This window comes from Paroedura picta, chromosome 6, assembly GCF_049243985.1.
Source record: "Paroedura picta isolate Pp20150507F chromosome 6, Ppicta_v3.0, whole genome shotgun sequence".
Classification (NCBI taxonomy): Eukaryota; Metazoa; Chordata; class Lepidosauria; order Squamata; family Gekkonidae; genus Paroedura; species Paroedura picta.
This window is the reverse complement of record NC_135374.1, coordinates 79587468-79613149: the sequence shown is the minus strand read 5'-3', so window position 1 is coordinate 79613149 and position 25682 is coordinate 79587468. Positions and strand designations below refer to the sequence as shown.

The following is a 25682-nucleotide window of genomic DNA, read 5'->3' as shown; positions in this document are numbered from 1 at the left end:
AACCACAATGTCCTGAGGCATCCATCTTTATTACAAAAACCTCATCTAGATTGAGAACAAGATGGTTACACTAATTCTATTCTGTGAGCTTTGGCAGAAATGGGAAGAAAGTGTTGGGAAAGTGGGATTCAAGCAAATACTAATAATACAGATCTTAACCTCTGACCATCAAATGGTTTTACATGTACAGAATTTTATTTTTATTTTTTTTGCAAGACAGATGTCTTAAATCTATTTTTTGGCTGCTGAAAGATTGTCTTATTTTGTATGAGGTCATAGCTTATACCAAAGGACTGCTGTTAGCTAAAACTATTTTTCTGTATAATTAATATAAACAAAAAGTAAAATCTCCAAGGACAAGAACCTGATACAAAGACTTTGTGAAACCAGATAGTCTGTGACATTGCTCTTCTGCACCCAGCCCCCTGGTTGTTTATACAGGTGTCTATAGAAGAATGCTGGCATTTGAGTTTACCCAATGAAAGCTGATAAGCTAATGGCGTTCTCGAGCTCACTCTTTTTGGATACTTTTGTATTATCAACCTTCATCTCTTTAAATCTGCAGACATGATCCCCTTTACCCCACTCTCCTGGGAGTTATCAGCCCTAGAAAATAGGCTTGTAACTATTCTTGGAATGTGCTATGCTACCAGTTTTGGATTAAGCTAGTTCCCCTCTTACAGGGAGCAGCTTTCTCCTTTGACCATATAAAATAATTAGTGCTGTATGAGATGCAATTGATGAAGCTTTCAGGCCACATTGCCTCAACATTAATCTTTAAATTAATTTTAAAAATGACTTACACTTAATTAGGAAGGCAATTTCTAAGTCTTGACATGTACTCTAAGTCACAACATTGAATAGACAAAGTACAACAAATGTTGAAAACAGTGTTTAACTCAGTAACTTTCAGAATCAAAATCATCTTTAACAGGGGAAGTATGCAATTTTCCAGTTTTGTAAAAAAATGAGTTTAGAAATTAAGAATATCTTGGCACTCAATCAAATGTTATAGCCACCAGTTTTATTTGTTTAGAAAGTAATTAGCAACTATTGTGAAGTACCTTTCTGATTGTCATTTTTTGCAAGTAAGCGGCTGTTAATTTGTCCTTATCTATACGTCTTTGATTTATATCTCCACATTACACAGAATTAAAATAGTAGCGATCCTATGTGGAGAATTCTCTCAAGCCCTGTTCACATTTTACAGTGAATGCATGTAGATCCTGCATGTACACCTGTTTGTATGGAACAATGAACGGGTCTGTGTTCAGTTTACAAATGAAATTGGGGACCAGTACCTGGATGAATGAGCTGCTTCAATTGCACAATCAGCTTTACATGCAGTGAATGTAATGAGAGAATTATTCAAAACATGGATCAAGAAAAATGAATGGAAAAGAAATGGATTGTATTTGCATTCTCTGTAGCTTGTGAAACAGGGCTTCTGTGTAGCCATGGTTAAATGAATATTTAAACCAGATTTTTCAGTGTCCAAGAGCAACTGTTTAATTTTGTCAGATGATGTTGAATCTCTGAACGCAACATTGCTTCCAGCAAGCTATTTTTTTTCCTCCTCTCTCTGTGTGGCCATTCCTCAGAATACTACTCATGCATAGCTGGTTTGCATATGATGTTGAAATTTGACCATGCTTGGCTTTCATCTGTACATCATGGGCAACCTATTAAATGGTAATAGTTATACTGTTGATTTTCTTTCTAATGCCGGTGGCCACGATGCTTTTACGGAAAAGTGATGTTTATTTTACTACTGCATTTTAAAAGACTTACCTTTCTGTGTCAAGGTGATTGGGGAAATGTTAAATTTAAAGCCAAAAAGGTGTATTGTTTAACCTAAGAAAGGTCTTGTAGCAAGTTACAATACTAACATCAGTTTAATTTCAGATCTTTCCATGTTGGTATGCAGGGGAAGAGCAAAGTTCAAGTCCAGTAGCAGCTTAAAGACTATATTGTCGGCAACAAAAAGGAGAAAATATCCTGACTCAAGTCAAGAACACCCCCCAAAAAAGGGTCAAAATAAGGAAAATGTGCTCAAGCCTCTATAGGGCAGAACACAATATAAAATTCAGTATTAATATTTATTAAAATTAAAAACCCAAGTTAAAGTATAACCTCGTTAAAATCCAAGTGTACATTCAAACTAAAGCTTCTACTGATGGCTCCTGCTCGTCCTCCTTCCCAGCTGCTGCCTTGGGGGCTGCCTTGCCACTCTGCCACCGGTTCACCTTTGGTGCTCTCCGCTGGCCGCCATGGCTGGGGTTCCCCTTCAGAGTGGCACTGCGCAGCTGCTGCTGGCAGCGCCCCCCAGCGAGCGATGGGAAGTCAGAGACACCAGCAGGAAAGCAAGTGGAGCAGGGGCTCAGGTGGGGGCAATGTCTCTCGGCAAAAGACTCCCCCCCCCAGGCCTCAGTAAAATTGTCAAGCGTTGACCGGTCCCTGGTGATAAAAAGGTTGGGGACCACTGTCCTATAGGATTCTCGAAAGCATATACCTGGGAAATCTTGTTGGTATTTAAAGCCCTACTGGGCTTAATCTTGCTGTTTACCTTAAGTGTTAATTGTTTTACTTCACTTTTCTCCTTCATCCTACCAAAATATGCCTTTAAAGAACATGGTTTAAGGCACTATATTAATAAGGATTTGGAGAAGAATAGTGAAGCAAATAGTGAAGCCTAGAAGGCCAATAATATCAGGATACATTGAAGATGCTGAGTAAGGTTAGCTTGTAAAATAATATTAGGAGTCATAACTGTGAATATATAATAGAGGAGGTAAAAACAATTGTTGAGGCTGTTTCTTGAGGTCAGAAAGAGGGCCTGTGAACACAAGGAGCAGGAAGAACATGCAGAAACATGGCAGCTGCTACAACAAGCATGTACAGTAGTTCCAAAGCAACACATCAGTCCAGCTTTGTGATCATTTTGCATGCTCATCTGACATGGCTTATGAGTAACCGCAGGCACTGGCTATCCCAGAGGGCTTACAGCAGCTCCAAGGTTCATATGAGTGTCCAGGGCCTTGACTTTATATTGAAAGTTCTTAAAGACTGAAGATTCAGTTTTAAAGACTGAAGTCCACCTGGTCTCGACCAGGGCCAGAGCATTCTCTGTTCTGGCCCCCACCTGGTGGAACGAGCTCCTGGAGGAGATCAGGGCCCTTACGAAGCTTAAACAGTTCTGCAGGGCCTGCAAAAAGGAGCTCTTCCACCAGCATTTGGTTGAGACCAGACGTAATCGACAGCGACTGATACTATACTGTTGCCTCCATGGTTGAGACCAGACAGATCGAGCATGATAGCAGGATCTCAGTTAGTGACTTGACCACAAGCTGGAGAATCAGCTGCTTCCATTGCTCTCCCCCCCCCACCCCCAAGTGTGAGTCAGTTCTCTTGTGGTTTCTGTGCCTGGAAGGGGATGGAGGCTACGTGCCTACTCCTGTTTTAAACTGCCTCCTGCCTCTCTCCTCTCATTCCTCCTCAAGCCAGCCTTTTTACCTAGGCGGTGATGTCATATTACTTCTGGGGTGTGTGGCAGGGAGGTGACATATTATGGTGACATATTACGTCTGGGGTGTGTGGCAGGGAGGTGTCGCCAGGACCCATTATGCACGGGGGTTTTAGCGCACATTCGGGGTGGAATGGCGGCGACTAAAATCACGGATAACGCACGGAGCCGGCTGCAACCGGCTGCAGCTTCGGTGCATGCCGCCGAAAAAGCCGCGTCAGTGAAACGCGGAAGAAAGCGCAGCTTCCGGGTGAGCGGGGCGCAACCAGAAGCGGCGCCCGGATCGGCGCGTGCATAATCGGTTACTCTGGGTTTTGCCGCCGTCGTCCCCGCCCCGTGCATAGCCGGTATGCGTCGCGTCTTCCCCCTCCGCGTTTTCCACGTGACCCGAAATCGCCGTTTCGGCGGCCGTGCATAATGGGCCCAGCTGACACTACTTCTGGGGCTCCTCAAAGTGTGAAAAATTATTTCAGGGGCTCCTCCATGGTCACAAGGTTGAAACAGGCTGGTCTAGATAACTGAGACACATTATGGGGAAATTCTGAAGGAACAGCAACTGAATGGTAGGAGGAAACTGATTTCTTCATGATTGTTTTGTTTTTCTGATTCATAATTAGTTTGCCTGTAACCAGCAAGCTTGTTAACAGATACTCCAGATTCTGTTCTCCATATGAATCAAAAGTGGGTTCTTTTTTAACATGGTTGTTCTCCCCTCCCCTCCTGTTTCTTTCCTTTGTGTGTTTTGAGTAAATACTACTTCTTCTGAAATATGTTTTCCTTTTAGTACTCCCAAAGCAGTGTTGCAATAGCTTTCATGATGGCGTTTGGCAATAGCAAGCAAAATGTGTGTTTTTTCCTTGCTCTTGGGCAAAGTGTCTGGGTATAAACAGTGATCTGACATTGCAGAGGGTCTGTGTATATGCCTGCAGGGGGAAAAGATCAGATTCAATAGAAACATATAATAAATCTATTATATTCCTTGCATTCTTTCCCTTCTGTGAAGATTTCTTTAGAGATTAATTTTGTAGTTAAAAGTGGATTGAATTTTTATCTACACAGTTGCATTTGGATTTCCCTACTATTGCAATCTTTTAAAAATAATAATGTTCCTCTAGAAACAATCTTTTAACTTCTTTACTTCTTCTGCATGAGTGTGTCCCTTTATCATCCTTATTTATTCTGTGGGGGAGGAAAAATTGCTCTTGGTTTCCAGCAGGCTTGGCTATTTCCTCCAGAACTGTTTTGAACGCCTGTAACCAGTCTCTTTGGGAAGTGAGCACTATGTGGAATGTGCCATAACCCTCAGCCAATGTAAGACACTCGCAGGGGGTAACTGAATTCTTTGCTTTGTGGTCAGTGTACTTCCCGGCTGAAAGAAAAAAAAACAAAACAAGTAATCTCACAAGTAACAATGAACATTCTTTGAAATCCTACGAGAAGGTCTCTTAAACCAACACTGTGAGAAGTCTTTGAAGGTTTGATTTCTGAAATGATAGCCTGCTAAAATGTTTTGCCTAGCCCTTACAGCTCTGATAAGAAAGTCAAGGTATTTCTGGGGAGAGGACTGTATCACGAAGGAGCATGCTGTGGTGCAGTGTTCAGAGTGTCCGATTGCATCTGGGAGACCCATGGTTTGAATCACTACTGTGCCCTGGAAGCTTGCTGAGTGACCTTAGATCTGTCACTGTTTCGCAATATAACCTACCTCACAGTGTGGTGGTTATGAATGATTTTCGCAGCTTGGGTTCCCCTTAGAGAACAAAAGTGGGGTATAAATCCTATATATATATATATATACATATATATATATGTGTGTGTGTGTGTGTGTGTGTGTGTAAAATATTTTGGAAAATTTTACTCACAACACTTATGTATCAGAACTGCTTTTCGTTAATGTTGTTTGCATTTTATCATAGATTACAACCCTGTGTTTTAGGACTCTTAGGAGGTTGTGCAGATTAATATGATTGAAGAAATAAATATCCTGCTTTCAGTCTTTGTTAACTTAAATTTTTTTTTTGCTGTAACGTCACAGCTTTAATATATTGCCCCGAATATCTTTCAGAGAGATATCAACAGTCATTTGCACATGCTTTGCTGTCCGGTCTCCTGTACAGCTACAAGAAGAGAGCACCTGTAACTCGCAGGGGGGTGGGTGGCTGGTTAGATGTAGCCCTAAAAATATACCCTTTATTATCTCTGTGACCTGCCATATTGGTACAAGTATGTAACAGAATAAGATAAACACTACCTTTTCAAATTTATTTTTTTCTTAGATTGAAGAAGGAAGCAAAGCTGCAGCTGTTGATAAGTTGTTGGCTGGTGACGAAATCGTCAGCATCAATGATGTGGCGCTCTCTGGGTTCAGGCAGGAGGCGATCTGTCTGGTGAAAGGTTCTCACAAGATGCTGAAACTTGTAGTGAGAAGGTAAGGTCATATGAATCATCATACTGAATAATACTGAAATAGAGATGTGGTTGAGGTAAGTAGATATTGTTGAATGTTGCTGGTTATGAAAATCACACCCGGCTCTCGTGTTCCTTGCTAATTTGTTTTATTTTTCAGAAAAGCTCCAATATTATATCCCTTTTACAGTGAACAGCTTTTTCCTTTGACCATATAAAATACTTTGCCTCAGATACATTGCCTCAGTCTTTAAATTAATGATAAATTTTACCTACACTTAATTATAATGGTAATTACAAAGTCTTTATACCTATTTTAGTTACAACATTGACCAGATGAAGGACAACGAATGTTTAAAATGTTTAACTCAATAACTTTCAGAAACAAAAGCTTCTTTAACAAGGGAATCATGCCATTTGCCAGTCTTTTATAAAAAGTAGGGGCAAAGCCTGGTACCCCCAGGAATGCATTGGATGCTTGGTCGCAGAAGGCAAAGGCAAAAGAGAAAGAAAGGTAGAAAGGAAAAAGAGAAGACGAGAGGAGAAAGGACAAAGGAAGTTAGAAAAAGACAGGAAAAATGGAGGGACTGAGGAAGTATGAAAGGCACAAAAAAAGAAAAAATTAGACAGGCAGAAAGACAGAGTGGGAGGGAGGGAGGGAGGGAGGGAGGGAGGGAGGGAGGGAGCCAGAAGGCGGCGAAGGAAGGTGCAGCAGGCCACCTGGCATAGCCACACAGGATTGGGCCATTAGATGCTGAATCCTGTCCCGGGATCCCGAGACAATGGGAAAGCAAGGCGTGGCAGGCCAGCAGACCTTGCTGTGTGGGATCGGGCCATTTGGTCCAGGATCCTTCCTTCCCATATCCCAGGTTCCTCTGGAAACTAGTGGAGTCCCGGAGGGCTGGCATGCTGCATTTTTGCAGCCTTCTGCAGCCACCCCAATATAGCGTGGGCTGCAGAGAGGCCTCTGGAGGCTGGTGTGGGCCCAATCGGGCCAGTGCATGGCATTTTCAGGGCCTCCTGCAACCACTCCGGTACAGAGCAGGCTGCAGAGAGGCCTCCAGGTCTCCAGTGCCTAACCAATTTAAATTCTTTTCCCTGTCACAACACTGAGACCTTGAGACTCTCACTCTCCACAACAGTAGAATAGCTGTTGGTACCGAAGTTGGACTGTTCTGGTAAGTCCCAAAGAGTTTCTTCCCCAAACTTGCCTCAGCTTCTCCAGGTTGGTAATTGGAGCCTCAAGGGAACAAACCTCTTCCCTGACAGCCAAGAGCTCCATGTACTTCTTATGGCTGCCATCCAAATATTTATTATGTAAATCAAGATTTTCATTTCAATCTTTTTAAACAAACCAGCCAAGTTAAATGACTACGGAACCTTTTATGCACAAGGAATGTTTCATCCAGTAGTTTAAAAAGTGGGATGCTTTCTGTAAATGCTGTGGTGGTTTCAAGCATTAGTATAGGCTTCTTGACAAAATAGTATTTTTTTCATTAAAAACAAAACAGGAAAAGTCTTAACAATGTTAGAATACAGTAGATACTACTGAAGATATTAATGTTGAAGTACGCTCTTGCGCACCATCTCCCAACAATGACAGAAGAGAATTCAAAGAACAAATGGATTTGTTGACTACAGAAGCCCCTCTAGCTTTCACTGCATGGGTTCCTTTGCCCCTGGTGCCCTATTCAGCACCACATGCTGTGCTCTCACATGTTGCACACAGTCATACACGGGAGAGATGCTGTTTGCGGGAAGGGCCATTTCTGCCCAGGCACAGTTTTTGTAGCACCTCCGGTCTACATGAGCGTAGTTGCTAAGACAGCAGTAGTGTGTTCTCACAAATAGCACCTGTGCACGAAAGACAGCAACCTGCCTCCCTACACACACACACATAAACAACGCATCCACTCAACCACACAGGAGTCATCTGCTTTAACAACAACTCTGATGGCAAAATCAGTCATTCTGTCAATTTTAGACTTCCACTGGTTTCCCAACAGCAATATTTCAAGTCCAGGCTGGACAAGCGCAACAGAAATTATGACACACGCTCATTTTGACTGAGGACTTTCCAGAAGATGGCTGCCGGGATGATTCACAGGGTCAGGGTCAATCCAGTATCCCAGGACAAGTTTACCCTTTGTTTTGAAGACACTGCACTTGCTTGAATGTCAGAAATGTGAGAATCGTTCTCTCTGTCACTGACCTGGGCTCCTGCTGTATCCATAAGGCTACTTAGTACCAGTCTGGATGTTGCTGGATGCTGTCCACCTGGATGCTGCTGCCCTCGCAGGGTGTAGTGCTGCTTTTGGCCAGTGGTGAGAGGCACATGCACGACCCTTCTACACTCAAGGCAGCCACTGGCAGGCTGCCATTCTCCATCGACCCCTTCACCAAGTGGACATCCAGGGCCGCCTCCTCATCTGCCCTGTCCACTGTGCAGTTTTCATTCAAGCTGCCAAGATCATGGGGGAAGGTCAACTCTTGCGCAGGAGTTCCAGGACAGTTCGGTGAAATGGACACCTTGGCCACCACCAGGCATTGGCAGTGAGCAAAGCTGTCCCCGTTCAGTGGGCAAAGACGAATTTTCAGGAGAGGGACATCCCCAGATGAACCCTTTGCTTCTTCCTGTTCTTCATCAACACTCTCGGGAGTGGAAGGCAGGTGGACAAAGGAAGTCTAGTATGCTGGGGGGGGGGCACGGCACACCACAAGTCTCATGGGCAAACAATTTTGTAGTGGCAAACATGCCACCAAAGGACTTCTGTTGGGTGGCAAGAATTTGACTTAGAAGGAATGTCAGGAGAGTGAAAAGGAAACTGTCCTGACGGTGTCTTTCTTATCTGAATGCCAATTGGAGAGATGGATGGAGAAATGAGGTTTGCAGGACTCCTCTCAGGAAATGGGGGAATGGCTAAGCTTTTCAGACTGCTTGTCCTCATATTACCTTGCACTGGGCTGGAAGAAAATTAACCTGAGCTCAGCGTATTCAGAGGGCTTCTGCAGTGAACAGGGGAGATGTTTGTGGATCAGAGTCCCCCTAAACATGGCTAGGACATCAGGTGGGGTCTGAGACGAAGGGGGCAAGTTCTCTGACAGACTTCTGTTCTCAGTGAGAAATAGCTTTCTCCTCAGTGAGGATGTGCTCGGGCTTTCCTGAGATAAAATAAGCACCTAATTTTTTTTCCCAAGTCGAAATCCACTGGCAGCGATAATACTGCCTGGCAAGTAGTGTTGGCTTTCTCGAGGCGCCCATCTACTTCTTTGTCAATTGGGGAAGCGCTGATTAGTTCAATACTAGTTGAATTAAACGGAGGATCCTGCTTCCCGTTGTGGTCAATCCAAGGAGACAGAACGATCAGGCTTTTGGTGAAGAACTCTTTGATGGCTTTCTGTCTTTTTTCTTCTGCCTCTTTATCTACCCTGCTGGCAGATGTCTTTGGAGTCAATTTCCACCGGGTTGATTAATGCAATATCATATATAGACCACACAAATTTTCCCGGAGTCAAAGAGGACTATGTGGACTTAAATAATGAGGGCCTGACAACATCGGTTCCTGAAGATAACTATAATAACTTGGGCTTTCGAAGGGGTTTTGAAATGGGAGCTGTCCAGGACTCTATGGAGTGATCGACATTTTCATTTCTTTGGCTCCACTCATTGCACTGAGTTGCACCAAGCATCAGCTTTTGAATCCAGAGCTCCACTTCTCGGATTCACAGACACGCTGGCTCTCAAAAGCTCACATCAGGATCAAGGCTGCACTTCTGGACGCCTGTTGCCTTGCCATGGATCAGCCCGCCCGCCCTGGGGGGGTTTCTCCGAGAACTCCGAGGCCATGGCAAGAAGCAGCCCATTCGTCAACTCTCCCCCAAAGAAAAAAAGAAGGAAGGAAACACACCGAGAAAGCACCACAGCCTCCATTCAAATGTGACAGGTGGGCAGGCGACTGCCATCCAGTGTGTTGGTAATCCTACATTGTCTGCAGAACACTTGATAATTCTACTTACCTGCTGACTTTTTAATTTCATGTTAGTCTGGTAAAAGGATGTCAGAGAGAAGTAGGGTGCTTACCTGACCTAGGACTGACTTCCATAGCAGGGAAGATACAGCTGCACACCACCCTCCTTCCTTATGTGGACCTTGTATGTCTCTTCTCAGGAAACTTGGACTTGAAGGGTTCTGTTCCCCCTTGATCTCATACACTGAAACTCCCAAGCTTAACCCCATTTGAAGCACTGTGAGTATGCCCCAAGACCATATCCCAGCAGGATCCTCTGTGCCTTTTATAGGCTCAGCCCTCTATTGAGCTGTGCTTTATAGCTGAAAGTAGCGGCTCCATCCCAGGAGTGAGAGTAGCAGGCAGCTGGCTCACCCCATTCAAGCAGAAGCCTCTTCCAGAAAAACCATGTGCTAAAGAATGGAAAACTTCTTAGCTTCTTGCAGGGTCAGTAGATCCAAGAACCCTGTAAGTCTCATCCTTTGACTCATACCTCTAATGAGGAGGAGCCTTAAAGACAAGAAACCCACAGACTCCACCATTCAGCACCCGCAGCGGGGGCAGCTAGCAATCAGTCTCAGGCAAGCAGACCTTCCTCAATCGGCAACAAAACAGAATAAAGACCCAAACAAAACATCACTCACCTTCAGGCTACAAGCACACCCTCAAATACTGTCATCACACAAAAGAACCTCAGTTAATGCTCCCCAGCATTTTAGCAAGGGGGGGGACACACGCCTTCCCAGCAGCTCTCTCTCATGCTCCTTTTCCAAGCCCAACTGGTTCAGTAATTTCTGGACATCATCAACTCCCCATTTAGGAAAAAGATATTTGAGGTTTAAGGGGGGGCGCTTTATATTATTTGTAAGACCTCTTGAATGGTATAGTCAGAGATACTTGATTCTGAGGTAAGTTTCGTTCCAAAGGTGGCGCTTAGTTGGTGTACCATGTTCAAAGTACTGATTTCTCTTTATTTTAGTGGAAACAAAGTTTTCAAAATATTTTTGTGTAGATAGGAGGATCAATGGAAAAAGCTGATTACTCAAGCAGATGGCACTAAAATACATATTAGTAATACCTTCAGTAACTCTACCAAAAGATTTAGGCATATAAGAACCAATAAATTATAGCAAAAAGCTACATCTGGACTATATTATCATTCCATATCAATTTGATTCTGTCCTGGCTTCTGCTTTGGAAAAAAAAAAAGATTTAATGCATCTATCTTGTTTTTAAATGATGGAGAAATTTTCATGACCTCCTTATTTACAGCCCATTAGATTTAGACATTCCATAACATCATAACTCACTGCTGTGTAACCTTTTGTTATAAGGTAAGTTTCGTTCTAACTATTCAGACATCTTTCACACAGTGTGATTATTGATCACCTTTAGGTATTTACATAAATCTCCATTAGGAATGTGTGAAATTTCTTGGGAAGTATTCTAGACCTCATCTCCACTGGCAGTTGTTCATGATTTGCTGAAGCTTCAGCATCTTGATATATGTTAGCCTACAAACTGAATTTGTTATATTAATGGTTTTTACCATTACCATAGATGTGTAAGCAGTATGAAAGAGCCTCTTGTGGTGCAGAGTGGTAAGGCAGCAGACATGCAGTCTGAAAGCTCTGCCCATGAGGCTGGGAGTTCGATCCCAGCAGCCGGCTCAAGGTTGACTCAGCCTTCCATCCTTCCGAGGTCGGTAAAATGAGTACCCAGCTTGCTGGGGGGTAAACGGTAATGACTGGGGAAGGCACTGGCAAACCACCCCGTATTGAGTCTGCCATGAAAACGCTAGAGGGCATCACCCCAAGGGTCAGACATGACCCGGTGCTTGCACAGGGGATACCTTTACCTTTAAGCAGTATGAAGCTGAATATAGGCAAATTGTACATGGGTGTGTGGAAGTGATTGTGTTTGCACTTGGCTCTTGTGGTCCTTTCTTGCATACCCAGGAAAATGCCAGTTGCCACTTTGGGTTCAGGAGGTGAATTTCCTCCAGGCCAGATTGGCCAGGGATTCTGGGGGTTTTTTTTGGGGGGTATCATCTGGGGTCACTGTGGGTGGGCAGCTATTTGTGAATTTCCTGCATCCTGCAGGGGGTTGGATTAAATGATCCTGGATGTCCCTTCCAACTCTGATTCTGTGATTCAAAAATGCACATTCTGTCATGGAGTGTAGCTTTATGGGGCAATGTATTCCAGATATCTGTGAGGAATTCAGAAACAGAAAAGGTGACCACACTAAGAGGGTTGCATAGTTAGACATCAACACTCATTGCTCATTTCGGATGTGAGGGTGATCTGGCTGCGACATCTGTCACCCCATTGATCGCCAGGGTTGATTCGGCTGATCTGGCTGGCTAGGCGGGTGTCCCCTACCTCCCTCACTGCTCCATGTGCGTCCCTCCCAAAGCTGCGCGCTCGGTGGAAGAGGACGATCATCCCAGATAGAAGGAGTGTACCGTTCTTCGGTCAAGGGTATACGATAGCTGCACTCCCCTGCTAGAACCTCCAAACAAGCTCAAGGTCCATTTGTAGGAGAACGTAGGGTAGTCAAGCTTCCAAGACTCCAGACACATCCAAGTGAGGCGCTGCACGTGGCAGTATGCCCTTCTTAAAAAAAAAAAAAAAACACTCATTGCTCATTTCCATTTGTTATGCCCTCTGTGGAAATATCAGGAGCCATTATTCTACTATAAGGTATAATAAAGTATATTTAATTATTCTGATAATTAGCAAAAAAGGTGCATTATTATTATCAAACATGCTTGCATTCTACTGAGAATTTTGAACATGGCCCTGGGAGACCTGAGTTCAAATTTATATGCTCAGTGGATGACAAGTGGCTAGTCTGTCTGTATCTCTCCGGCTAAGGAGAAAAATAAATGAGTACCCAAATAGTTTACTGCTCTTACTTTACTTTTTTGGGACAAAGTAAGTTGTCTCAGGAGACTTCTATTCATTTTAGAAGAAAATACTAATTTAGTCTTCATATGGACATGGTAGTATTTTTTACTTTAGGTAAAATATTAGGTTGGATCCCAGTCTACGAATTGAAAACAGTTTTTCTCTGTTTACCTCCAGTTCATCTCTAAGCTATCCTGGAGGGTCACCCTTCCCTGAGAAATAGTGGGGCAGATCCCACCAACCTTTTCACACAGTGTTGACCAATTCCCCTCTTACTGCAGCACCTGTCTCACATGGCTTTTTTCTGTGGTCTCTAGTGTAAGGGTTTTTTGGGTGGTCAAAGGTCCTAATTTGAAAAACTGAAAAACTGCATTAGAGACAGATGGATCTACCTCATTAGTTTGGAGGGTGATTTGGACTGCTGCAGGTGAAGGGAATTCGTGGACTTTGCTATCCCTCCATGACTTCAGTATGTCCAAACCACACATGTACTTCTACATCATTCTTTATTACATTGTTCAGTTACTCATTATTGAACATTTGGTCTGTGATACCTGCTTTACCAAATCCTCAGTTGATGTTCAATTCTCAATAGTGATGTGTGAATCTGCTTTTACAAGTAGTACATGCAATGCAGATAGAAATGTGAGATGTACTACATCATAAAAGGCACTTAACATCATATTATTAGTTCTCATGCATCTGCCTTGAGACAATATTGTCAATCAACTATAGTAAACTCCCCCCCCCCACGGCAAATTAAGTAAATTCCCAAAGTCTTAAAAATCACTGCTAGATTAAATATATATTCTACATTCTAATGTATTACAGATTTTCTAAAATGTTCCCAATTAGAAATATTTGCCCCATAAACAGTCATTTGGCAAACCAGTCGTTGGCCTGCAAACTTAAGTTCACAGTATGTCAGTTTAACATTCCTCCATCTACAATTTCCAGAACTGAAATGCTATTTTCTTGGTTTGATTTGGTGAAACAACATGCGTACTGATGTCTTTATCCAGGCGTACTATATTGAAGATGATCCCGTAAATCTATTGGCTCACGATATTACATTTTTGTTACATTTTTTCTTAACAACCAGATGTTCTTTGAAAGTTCCCAGATGTTGAACTGTTGTTTTCTTCTTCCTGCAGTTCTCTTTATTGATCTGCAGTAATACACAATTCTGTAGCTACCAAGGAAGGTAGGTTGAACCATACTGAGAAAATAAGCCAGAATTATAGGAAGTTCTGAACTTTGTAGAGAGTTTAAGGATAAGCCTTCATTCGCGTTGTTAAAAATTGTGTTTTTAAAAGATCCCTATGTGTGCAAATATTTTTACCCAGCTTTTCTTACAATTTCTGCTGTTTTTATTTTGTCAGTGTGTGGAAGAGATGGCAGGCAAGTAAATGTGTATTTCAGTGCTCTTCCAGCATGGAGACAGCATGCAAGAAAGAAATGTCAATTTGAACACTTCTCTCTTATTTGCTTATTTTCCATTTACAAGGTGTACTAATCATAACGTATTCATGTAAATCATTTATATGACCCTATCTCTGTTTAGTAGGGAAATCAGGGTGATTAATGGTCAAGTGTATTTAACAATAAATTGCAAGATCCAATCCTAAGGCCAAAGGTCAAAGCTGAGAGTGAGCTAAGATTGGCCAGGGAAGCCCATTGTAACAAGAAAAGATTTTTCAGTTATGTGAAGAGCAAACGTAAAGTAAAGGAGGCAATAGGCCCACTGTTGGGTGCGGATGGACAAACTCTAACGGAAGATGCAGAGAGAGCAGATAGGCTTAGTGCCTATTTTACATCTGTTTTTTCCCACAGGTCAAAGGGTTTAGGCACATCTAGAGATGGCTGTAGCCAATGGATAGTGTCTGGGTGGCAGGTTAACATGGATAGAGAGGTTGTCGAGAGGCATTTAGCTGCACTGGATGAGTTCAAATCCCCTAGTCCGGATGAAATGCACCCGAGAGTGCTCAAAGAACTTTCCAGAGAACTTGCACAGCCCTTGTCCATCATCTTCGGGACCTCTTTAAGGACTGGAGATGTCCCGGAGGACTGGAAGAGAGCAAACGTTATTCCGATCTTCAAAAAAGGGAGGAAGGATAACCCGGGAAACTACAGACCAGTGAGTCTGACCTCTGTTGTGGGGAAGATAATGGAGCAGATATTAAAGGAAGCGATCTGCAAACATCTGGAGGACAATTTGGTGATCCAAGGAAGTCAGCATGGATTTGTCTCCAACAGGTCCTGCCAGACCAACCTGGTTTCCTTTTTTGACCAAGTAACAGGTTTGCTGGATCGGGGAAATTCAGTTGATGTCATTTACTTGGATTTTAGTAAAGCTTTTGACAAGGTTCCCCATGATGTTCTGATGGATAAATTGAAGGACTGCAATCTGGATTTTCAGATAGTTAAGTGGATAGGGAATTGGTTAGAGAACCGCACTCAAAGAGTTGTTGTCAGTGGTGTTTCATCAGACTGGAGAGAAGTGAGTAGCTGGGTACCTCAGGGCTCGGTGCTCGGCCCGGTACTTTTTAACATATTTATTAATGATCTAGATGAGGGGGTGGAGGGACTACTCATCAAGTTTGCAGATGACACCAAATTGGGAGGACTGGCAAATACTCCGGAAGATAGAGACAGAGTTCAACGAGATCTGAACACAATGGAAAAATGGGCAAATGAGAACAAGATGCAATTTAATAAAGATAAGTGTAAAGTTCTGCATCTAGGTCAGAAAAATGAAAAGCATGCCTACTGGATGGGGGATACGCTTCTAGGTAACACTGTGTGTGAACGAGACCTTGGGGTACTTGTGGATTGTAAACTAAACATGAGCAGGCAGTGTGATGCAGCGGTAAAAAAGGCAAATGCCATTTTGGGCTGTATCAACAGGGGCATCACATCAAAATCACAATCTAAGCAATAGAAGTCATCTAAAACAAAAATTAGTTGGTTGATAGCCTTAATAATAACCTGAACTACAAAGAGGCGCAATAATCAAGAGCCTAAGTAATTTGGTTTTTATATATAAAATCACTATTAGTCCTTTTGCATTGAAGCTGTGATCAAAAAGGTATCCAGGTGCCTCAAACTAGCCTTTCTCAACTTTTTTACTGTTGAGAAACACCTGAAACATTCTTAAGTCTTTGACCAAAATAATTAGAAGTTGCAAGCAGTTTTTATGCTAATTCAGTTGGTAGCACAATAGAACACTTCTGTTCATTTCCTTTAGTTCCTAAGTAGAAGAATTAGAGACATTCATTTTTGATAGAAGTTTACATAAGGGCATAAACTTTCCTGACAGAACAAATATCCTACATTCCTTCCTCGATGCTGCAGGCCTACAGATCTACTGTGCATTGCATCAGAATTTATCTGCATCATCTTCCCTGTTCATGGATTTGTCGTTCTTCAAGTAAGAAACATTATTCTACTGGTTTAAAATCTTTTAATAGCTTTTTTATCACTTAAAACAATGCCCCCTTTAAAAACGGATCCTCTGATTCTCCACCCCTAAAAAAACAAACAACCCCCCCTCCTTAAAGCTAGGTAAGAAAAAAACAGATACAGGTCTGGGGTTAATCATATATTTACATAGACAGAAAACTCTGTCTCACACACATTAAAATGCTACCTTGAGCACTAATGGGGGGAGGGAGAGAAAATAGAACCTGTGGCTTTAAGCAAACATTTGCCTTTTTAACAGTTTTATGATAAACCATTTTTAATTCACAACATCGTAATATCTTACAGAAAACCTAAATTCATTCCTTTTAAAATTAAAATGTGGTCAAAATTATTTGAGAAATAATCTGAATGATTTAAAGTGTGTTGAATTTACATAACAAACATTTTACTGACAACTTGGGATTAATTTCCAGTTGAGCTCAGATAAACCCAAACTGGCATAAGAATAGTTCCAGTGGTCTCTCTGCCTTTGATCAAATATAAGATTTCTGGGAGCTATTATGTAAGCATTCGTATGAACAGTTCAGTGGAAAACTTGCTTCTAGTTTCTTAGGATTGCATTTATAGCTTTGCACAACAAGCTTAAACTGAGGCACATTTATTGTTAATTGTAAGTTTTTAAGATACTTCTTTACCTTGGTAGCCAAATTGCTTCGCCTACATTAACCTCACAAATGCATAATCATATAAAGTGGGCCAATACTTTTGCTAAACTGAGATTTGAATAGGTTTATGGTTTACATTAATCATGTATGGAATACCATTATAATACAATTCAATCAGTAAGGCTACTTAGAAGCTGTGGATGCTGTAGTTGTGGATCTCTGATGGAGATCACTATTGCAGCCACATAATATCCCAATTAATTAGAATGTTGTTACAGAAATTTATGAGCAGTTTGGTTTATGGGAAACACCCTAATATTGCCTGCAGCTAATAACTGTTGTGGTGCTTTTGTCCAGGATCACCTTCTCAGTAGGAGTGAATGCAATTGGTACTGTATCACCAGTGCTAAAAGCATGCATGTTGCTTTCTTGCATGCGCCAACATCCATGTCGGTAGTGTTGCCAGTCCTTCAGTGGGAGCAGGGAATCCCACAGTTTCTGTTTCCCACCATCAGGCAGAGTGGTGGGGGAGAAAAATTAAAAATGCCTGTCAGACATTGTGCCACTTCTGGGTTTTCTTCAGAAATTATGTCACCCCTGTCTAGAAGCTGCTGTGATTCCTAGACAGGCACAGTGTCCCTGAAGTGATGTCATATGGTTACTGATGACAACCCTGCCCCCTCAGTCTCTCATTGGCTGGCAGGGGAGGTCTGGCAATCCTACCATAGGCCAGGAATTTAAGGGCTCTTGCTTGCTGCAGTTGTATCTGCCCCCATTGTTGTGTCCTTTCAGAATCTACAGATGTGCTTACTTTCAGAAGCTTCCCCATTGGGAGGTGTTGACTTGGACTTCAGTATGTGCATACATCTTTCTAAAACGAACGTTTCATGTGGGGCTGAGTTTCCTGTTTGTATACTTGTAATACATATTTCTTTTATTTCATATTTTGGTCCTTTCCTTATTTGGATTGAACATTCTGTATTTGCTTTGTGGTTATAGTTATATCAAAGGAAGTTGAGGTAAGCCAAAATCATCTGGCTAATTGTAGGCTCTATTAAAAGGCTAATTTAATTGGTACATTTGGGTGGACTGGAGCATATGATTCAAAGGTTGTTGGTAAATTATACATTTTATATGTGTTAGAGGCTCATTGTTTGATTGAAGTGGGAAGTACATCATATTGAAAAGTACTTTGGATAAGTCATGTGTAAGATTGTCAAAAGGAAGTTGTGAAAAGTAATGGAAATGTCATAGCGTTAGCCTAATTTTAGCATCCCTTTGAACTAAAGAGAGTTTTTGTAGCCTGAAATTAAATGAGCGGAATTACTCATGGTATGAAAGGTGTCATTTTTTTTTGCTTCCACGGCTTCAGAGGGTAGTTACGTCTTGTGCTTATTGTACTTTTGGAGCCTGGTGATGGGTCTGATCCTTCCTGCTTTTCTTACTCATTCTTTCCTGCTGCTGCCACTGACACTTGCCCACCCAGTTTATTCTCATACAAGACTCAGCAAATAAATATGGGTTGTGAATCACAGTGGCAGATCTAGGGCAGTGTGGGGAAATTAAACAAGGGTGCAAAGGCAATATTAAGGCAGCAGTGTCCGTTTCTGTTCCTATGAGAGAAGATTTAGCAATTTTTGTTTCAGAATCAAAATTCTCAGAAATCAGGCTCCTACTATTTATAAAGGTAAAGGTATCCCCTGTGCAAGCACCGAGTCATGTCTGACCCTTCGGGTGACGTCCTCTAGCGTTTTCTTGGCAGACTCAATACAGGGTGGCCCTGCCAGAGCCTTCCCCAGTCATTACCGTTTTACCCCCCAGCAAGCTGAGTACTCATTTTACCGACCTCCGACTACTTATACATGGTGCTAAATCATGAACTTTTATCGTTAGCTAAAACTATGGCAAGGAACTAGTTGTGCCAGTGCCCCTTTATGGTAAAAGTAAAGGTTCTCTGTGAAATGCTAACATGGCTATGTAGCTATGTTAACCTGTCATGTAAAGAGCAGTGTGCTGCTAAATTGGACTAGTTAGGATAATACGAATTAATATTATCCTTGTTCTTTTCATTTGAAAGAGCCAAATTAGGACCAAGGATATGATCTGAAGGCCTATAATACAGTAATTTTACTGATACTTAAGCAGGTCTTGGTCAGGGAAGCACTGGGCAGTCCTACAAAAGAAAGGTGTCTCCACAATAGAAAGCCAAAATACAAATAAAACAAATTAAATTCATGGCTAGCTGCAAAAAAAAATCATCCCTGTCATAAGTTTGAAAATCTTTCCATATAATAAAATGGGTACCGTGGCCCCCCAACAACTCACTTCTTAACGCAACATATACTGGGAATCCTTTAAAGTTCCACATGAGGCAGGAACTTCAGTACATGCAGCCTTTTGAAATATGTGCTCGCTGCCCTATCTATATGCCTCCCCAAGGAAGAGGCAAAAGGGGAAGAAACGTAGGGAAAGGGAGTGTGATGTTACCACCAGATTTCCTTAGAGCACAGGTGACCTCATGTACCAAATTCAGCAGGCTGGCAGATTTAAGGAGCCCCACGCTGTGTGAATTGAATGCTCCTCCCCGCTCAAGTGCTGAATAGTTTTTTCAACAGGTTCCAGGCTTTCCCACTAGCATGCTTGAAATCCATATTCACAGTCAGTTTGGTCCATTTTTATCTTTATGCCATGTCCAGTTCATAGAGTAGTTCATATTCTACTTCTGGATCTATACTGTTGACGAAATTTTGACACAACCCCTCCAGCCTGGAAGACATTCTTTCTGATAGTCGAGAAATGTGCCTTTTGGCTGTAGATATAACTATTCCAACGAATCGGCGGTAGTTATTATGTTTTGGAGAGTCCCATTAAGAACATCCATTCAGATCTTCACTGAAACCTTTCGAATTCACCCTCTTAAATTCCCATTGCAGTCTTGGAAAAGATCTGACAACTGATATTTGGATTCTTAGCTTGAGGATTACGGGTCAATGCCAACTGTGTAGGAAAGCCTTAAGAACATGTCTGGATACAGGCAAGGGCCATAGTCAGGTGAAAAAAAGTGTTAAATCTGAGTTGGTCTCTATATTTCATGTTGCTGATCTGAAAGTGCCCTTATCTTTAGCACCAAAAACCAGATGCAAACTATGTTTTTCAGCCCAGTCAACAAGTGCCTAACCTTTCTTATCAATAACCATATATCTCTGTTTTCCACAGTGCCTGTTAAAATCACCAGCATATACAGAAAGATGAGGGTAGGTTGATAGGACATATGCTGTCCATGAAACTACAAGAGATTTGTAAACATTAACATTTATTACTCAACTTTTACTACAGTTGCATGGATGTCATTTTGGACGTTGGTCAGACAGCTGCTACCAACTAGAAGACTTCTATACAGTGCATCATAGTACAGTGTGTGTCTTAGTTGTGCCTTTGTTTCAGTGGGTTTGTTTCAAAGATGTATGAATAGACTTCCACTTGCAGGATCATTCCCACTTCTCTCTTTTCATTCTCGTTTGCTTCCTGGAAACAGACCCTATAGAGTAGTGTAGAAAAAATGTGACATGAAAGTCTGCAGAGGGAAGGGGGGATCAGGAATTGCCTTGCCTCTCCCTTGCTTGGAAGATGTGCCCAAATGAGTATGATTATTTTCAAGGCTTAGTGAATCCTGATGTCCATTTTGCCTTAGCTCAATTTCGAATTAGTATGATTGTTTGACACTGTCTCCTCATGGTATGGCTTTCACATGTATTATTCCTTTGTCTTGCACTTTGTTCTGGTAATTTGAAGCAACCAGAAGACCTGAAGTAAATTGGTTCCTTGGGGTTACTAGACTGGTTAGAGTAGGATCACATTCTTTGATAACCATCTTGTCTGGAGAGGAGCCATGTGATTATGTGGGTGGGGGGATACAGTGATTAGGGTATTAGCTGTCAAGATTCTTGACTTTGCCAGCATTTTAAGGGCCCAGTAAGTCAGATGAATATAGCAGATATGGAAAAGGCTGCTGTACTGCTTTTGGATCTGAACTGAGGCATATTCAAAAACTGTATGTTACAGTGGTGAAAGGATTATACTACAACTGAAGCCACCATAATACAAGGCTAAGATGCTGAAAAGTTGCAGGTCCACACACAATTAAGGAAGGGCCATGGGTCAAACAGTACAGTTGCTGAGTATGTTATACAGGTGTTATTTAAATCCAAACTCAGGTGATGTATGTTGGCTTAATGTCATTTTTATGTTCTTACATCTGTTATGTGCCTAATTTTCCATTAAGTTTCCACATTAATAAACACAATGTTTTTACTTAGACATAGTTCCATGTCACAGCCAGGTGACAGAATTCTCAACAACCATGAAGAGAACATACTCTTAATCTTGTCATCTGTTACATTTTTGAGCCAGAGTTACATTCTTGAGCCAGTTAACGTTTTTTAAAAAAAATTATATTCTTAGGCACACGCTCTTCACAGTTGTGATGCAATTAAAACCATGACCCTCAAAGCAATTTTATTCTAAAAGAACATCAACTGTACTGTTATTTTTTTAAGGATATGTGGCTCTTGCAGTCTTGCAACAGTAGTTATTAATGGAAACAGTGGGCCTCATAGGGTGTGCTTCCAAAAGACCTTGTGACAGCATATATTTACTAAAAAGAGTATGTTGGCTTTGAACAGGTGCCTGGAGGCAGACATGGAATAGAAGTGTATCTTGATCCTTGGAAACATGTTTATATGCATTATTGTATGCTAGGGACAAAGCCCATTGCATTCAGGAATACAGTGGGTGCTAGAATGGGGGGTGGGTGGAAAAACTCTGCAGATGGCCTCTCCCTCCCCCCAGGACCTGGAAAGGCTGTAGGGAACTCACCAGCAGGGGCGGCTCTCATGCAGCAGGGATTTGCAACCTCTGAGCCAAGTGAAAGAAGGGAGGGGGGTCAGGGGGGGATGACAGAAGGCAGTTGGCTGGCCCCTGCTGGAAGGCAGTTGGCTGGACAGACAGGCAAGCAGACTGGAGGAGGAAACCCTCAGGCAGGACAGCTGCTCTGAGTGGGCATTAAGCACTGAGTGGCACTTAAGCCGTGAGACCAGCTCCTCCACCTAGTCCTTACCAGAAATATTAGGTAGAACAGATTTGTAATGGGCTCTATCTTTTCCTGTTTGCGCCCATTGGATTCAGTATTACCTGCTTAGGTAACTGATGTACGTTAGCTTTGAAAAAGGAATTCAGCAACTTTTTCTAAGACACGCAAAGTTAACATGCATGATTGTAAGCAAGGTGCTTGAGAGCCAGGGTTCTGAGAAGAATGGGGAAAATTGATTTCCCAATTCTTGCACCCATGTTGAAATACTTTGGGAATCCCAGCTATTTCCATTTATTAACCTTTTGCCTGTCAGTAAGACTATGCTAGAGCCTCTTGTGGCGCAGAGTAGTAAGGCAGCTGTCTGTAAGCTTTGCCCATGAGGCTGGGAGTTCAATCCCAGCAGCCAGCTCAAGGTTGACTCAGCCTTCCATCCTTCCGAGGTCGGTAAAATGAGTACCCAGCTTGCTGGGGGGTAAACGGTAATGACTGGGGAAGGCACTGGCAAACCACCCTGCATTGAGTCTGCCATGAAAACGCTGGAGGGCGTCACCCCAAGGGTCAGACATGACTCGGTGCTTGCACAGGGGATACCTTTACCTTTACCTTTTTAAGACTATGCTGCTTGAGCTTAATATTGAAGAAAAGGCATGGCTGGTAAATGTTAAATGGATAACATCTGCTTTACTCAGTATTGGTATTTTTCTTATATTCACAAACTCATAAATTATGGTAAGGCGTGCCAGCCAAACTATGAATTGGAATTGCTGAGGAGGGAGAAAGAGGAAGAAAACATCTTGGTACAATGCCTTGTTTGAAGCATTCTATAGACATGTTATGTTCACTTGTATCCCTGGAGCCAATAGACTGTTCCCAGGGATGGAAAGATTTCTTTCCACACAGTGCAGTTGTCTTGCTTTCTTCCTGCTGCTGCTCAAAACGCCCCCAAAATGCTGCTTGGGGTAGTGTTTAATGGTAATTATTCTGCCTCCCCACCAGAAACTTTCAGCTCTGTGAGCTTCAGCAATATAGTGCCAGGATCTTGGATTAATAGTCTTGATGTAGCTGGTTTCAGAGTCAAGCCTTCACTCTAACTTTATAGTTAGTTAAGTTCCGAGACTCTTACCCTTTGGCTGAAATTACTGAGCTTTCCTCTTCTTTGCACCCTGGAATTTCATCTCCATACTTCCTTTTCATCACCTACCTCCAGACTAGACTCTTCTCCATCATTTCTGTTCAGAATCAAGCTGGTCTGTTTTCTTTCTCCTCTTTATTCTCCCAAAGCACCCTCAGCTTAATTTATTGTTAGCCTATTGGATAAAATCCTGGAGAAAAGGAAACTTCAAAATTAGGAGGGGGAAATAGCTCTTAAATAAGAAAAATCTTTATTCCCCTTACAAGATAGAGAATGGGAAAATACAGTGGCACAAATAGCAAAGCAGGATAGTAAAACAGCTGCATACAATGAACAAATGCAAAACCTTTGTATAAGTCTACCTGCCTATCATCCCGTTTTCCCATTATTTATCTTGTTAGGGGAATAAGGTTTTTTTTTCTTATATAAGATTTTTTTTCTTGATCTTTTTGAAGTGCTGCCCCAAGTTGAGACCCTGGAATACATAGGCAGAAGACCCAACATAAATTGTCCTGGTGACATGCCTGGTTGTGCCTAAGTGGAGGAAGCTTACAAAGTCACATCCTCTGGCACAGACAACAATTTGGGTAAGAGTGGGTTTCCCCGTCTTTCTATCTATGGAAACGCTCTGTTGGATCCAAACTAGAAATTGGATACCAAATCACTAGTTAATTCTATATACTGTCTAAAAAATGTTTTCATATCACAATTTTTGCTCAGTGGAATCATCCTTCAGATAATAATGATGGCTCTAATATTTAAAGATTTCATATCCACTATCCCCATTTTCTTCTTGTTTATCCAGTTTGCACTCCCCCTCACACATGTTTTCAGCATTTGTTTAATATTAACATACTTCTTTTTTTTGTAAGCCACACAGAGTTGCCAAGTGATATGTTACAGATTAAAAGCAAAGAATATTCTTTGCTATTAATAACCAGATATTGGAGTCAAACTGATGGCTCTAAGTGCTAAATGTACTTCTCAAATTCGTCAGTTTAAATTGATTGGCTGTTATGTGATTTTATTTGTCCAACTTTGTATATATACTATAATTTATTAGTAATTTTTATCCATTGAAAGGGTAACTATTTATCAGTGAAATTGACAAAATTATATTTTCTGAGTTTAAAAACAATCCACCTGTAAGAGAGATAAATAAATCAGAACAAGGATATTTGTACGATGACATGAGCCTTTATCCATCCTCTTTATTGGGTAATTTCTGGGCAGTGTGAATGCCAGCAGAAGTTCTTTGGAGAATGAATGTATCAGTCCTCTATCGTTAAAACATCATTTCACACCAATTGTGATGGTAAAGAAGAAATAAAGCTTTGCTGTACATGGGATTCTTTACTTAACTCCGTCTAGGTCAGGAGGACAGCTTGGTGGGTGATTTCCCATCTCTCTTTGAGGGAGGCAGGTCAAAAGAAGACTTCCTGTCTCCCTGGTGGGAAACGCCCTCCTCTCACCAGTGTTCTTCCTGCCTCGAGAGAGAGAGTATGTAGACTAGGTGTCTCCTGCTTACTAGAAGACTTTTCCTGCTCGGGCCCGCTGCCTGTGCCTCCCCACCTCTCCTTTTGCCTTTCCTTACCTGTTTGCTCCTGGGTCTGAATTTTTGGGGAGGGGGATAGAGCATGTGGTGAGTTTGTGTGCTCATGGGTGTGGTGACCATTTTGTTTTGCCTTTTTTTTTCTCCCTGCTCTATCTGACGATATGACTTTGAGCAGGTGGGAGCACAACTTCTCGTCTGAGGACGAGGAACCCACAGCCTCTGACTGACTGATTTCCAGGTTATCCCCAGAAGTAACATCGCCCTGTCAACCCAATGGCCTTTTAAAACTGTTTTTTTTCCTACTATGAAGTCCACCTACATAAAAACTTCATGGAGTGGTAATGAGAAGCAGGGGTCTGGTAACCCTGCCCCCACTCCCAAACTGCAGTAGCCCGTGCTTTTTTCCTACTTGTTCTCTGTTGAAGCACAACATAGCAAGTCTTGCATGTCCAATACAGTTTCCCAAACTCTCACTCACATGAAATTCAGTACAGCTTGACCTTCAGTGTATCTTTTACATTGTCAATGTGCTCATACTGCATAGCACCTGGGGAACAGTGAGTAGTCTGTGGGCAGTTAGTTGAGCAAGGGTGGGGTGGGGTGTAACTAGACTAACCAAACATTTTGCTTGTTAGCCTTTTCCCTAGTGTTGTGTCAAAACCATCAAAAGTGCAGTAGATTGCAGATTCTGCCATACTTGCATTCAAAAATAATTGATTTGCATAGCCTTCTGGTGCAATTTTCCCCCCCATATAGAATGGAATTTTCATAGTGGGAAGGGAAAGTACAATAGCAGAACTCTTCTAAAAGAGAAGTTCAGTGATTGTATTTTGAATGTATCACCACAGCTCAGCACTTCCAAATTTGTTTGTTTTTACATTGGTGAACTTCCTGTGTAAGAACTTCATGGTAGAAGGGAGGGGGATATCTGTATAAAAATCTGCCATCACATCCCAAAATAAAGAAAGAG

General features: G+C 42.0%; 1 protein-coding gene and 1 pseudogene across 5 annotated transcripts in view; one reads left to right on the top strand and one right to left on the bottom strand.

The window, feature by feature from the left end:
• SHROOM2 (shroom family member 2) overlaps window positions 1-25682 on the top strand; it is a 143887-nt gene that overhangs the window by 57769 nt on the left and 60436 nt on the right. For all 5 annotated transcript variants that reach the window (XM_077343268.1, XM_077343266.1, XM_077343267.1 and 2 more), the window contains exon 2: window positions 5800-5951. In XM_077343268.1, the coding sequence (XP_077199383.1) occupies window positions 5800-5951 (152 nt within the window). The remainder of the gene's footprint in view (window positions 1-5799; window positions 5952-25682) is intronic.
• On the bottom strand, window positions 7880-9597 carry LOC143840138 (protein aurora borealis pseudogene; annotated as a pseudogene).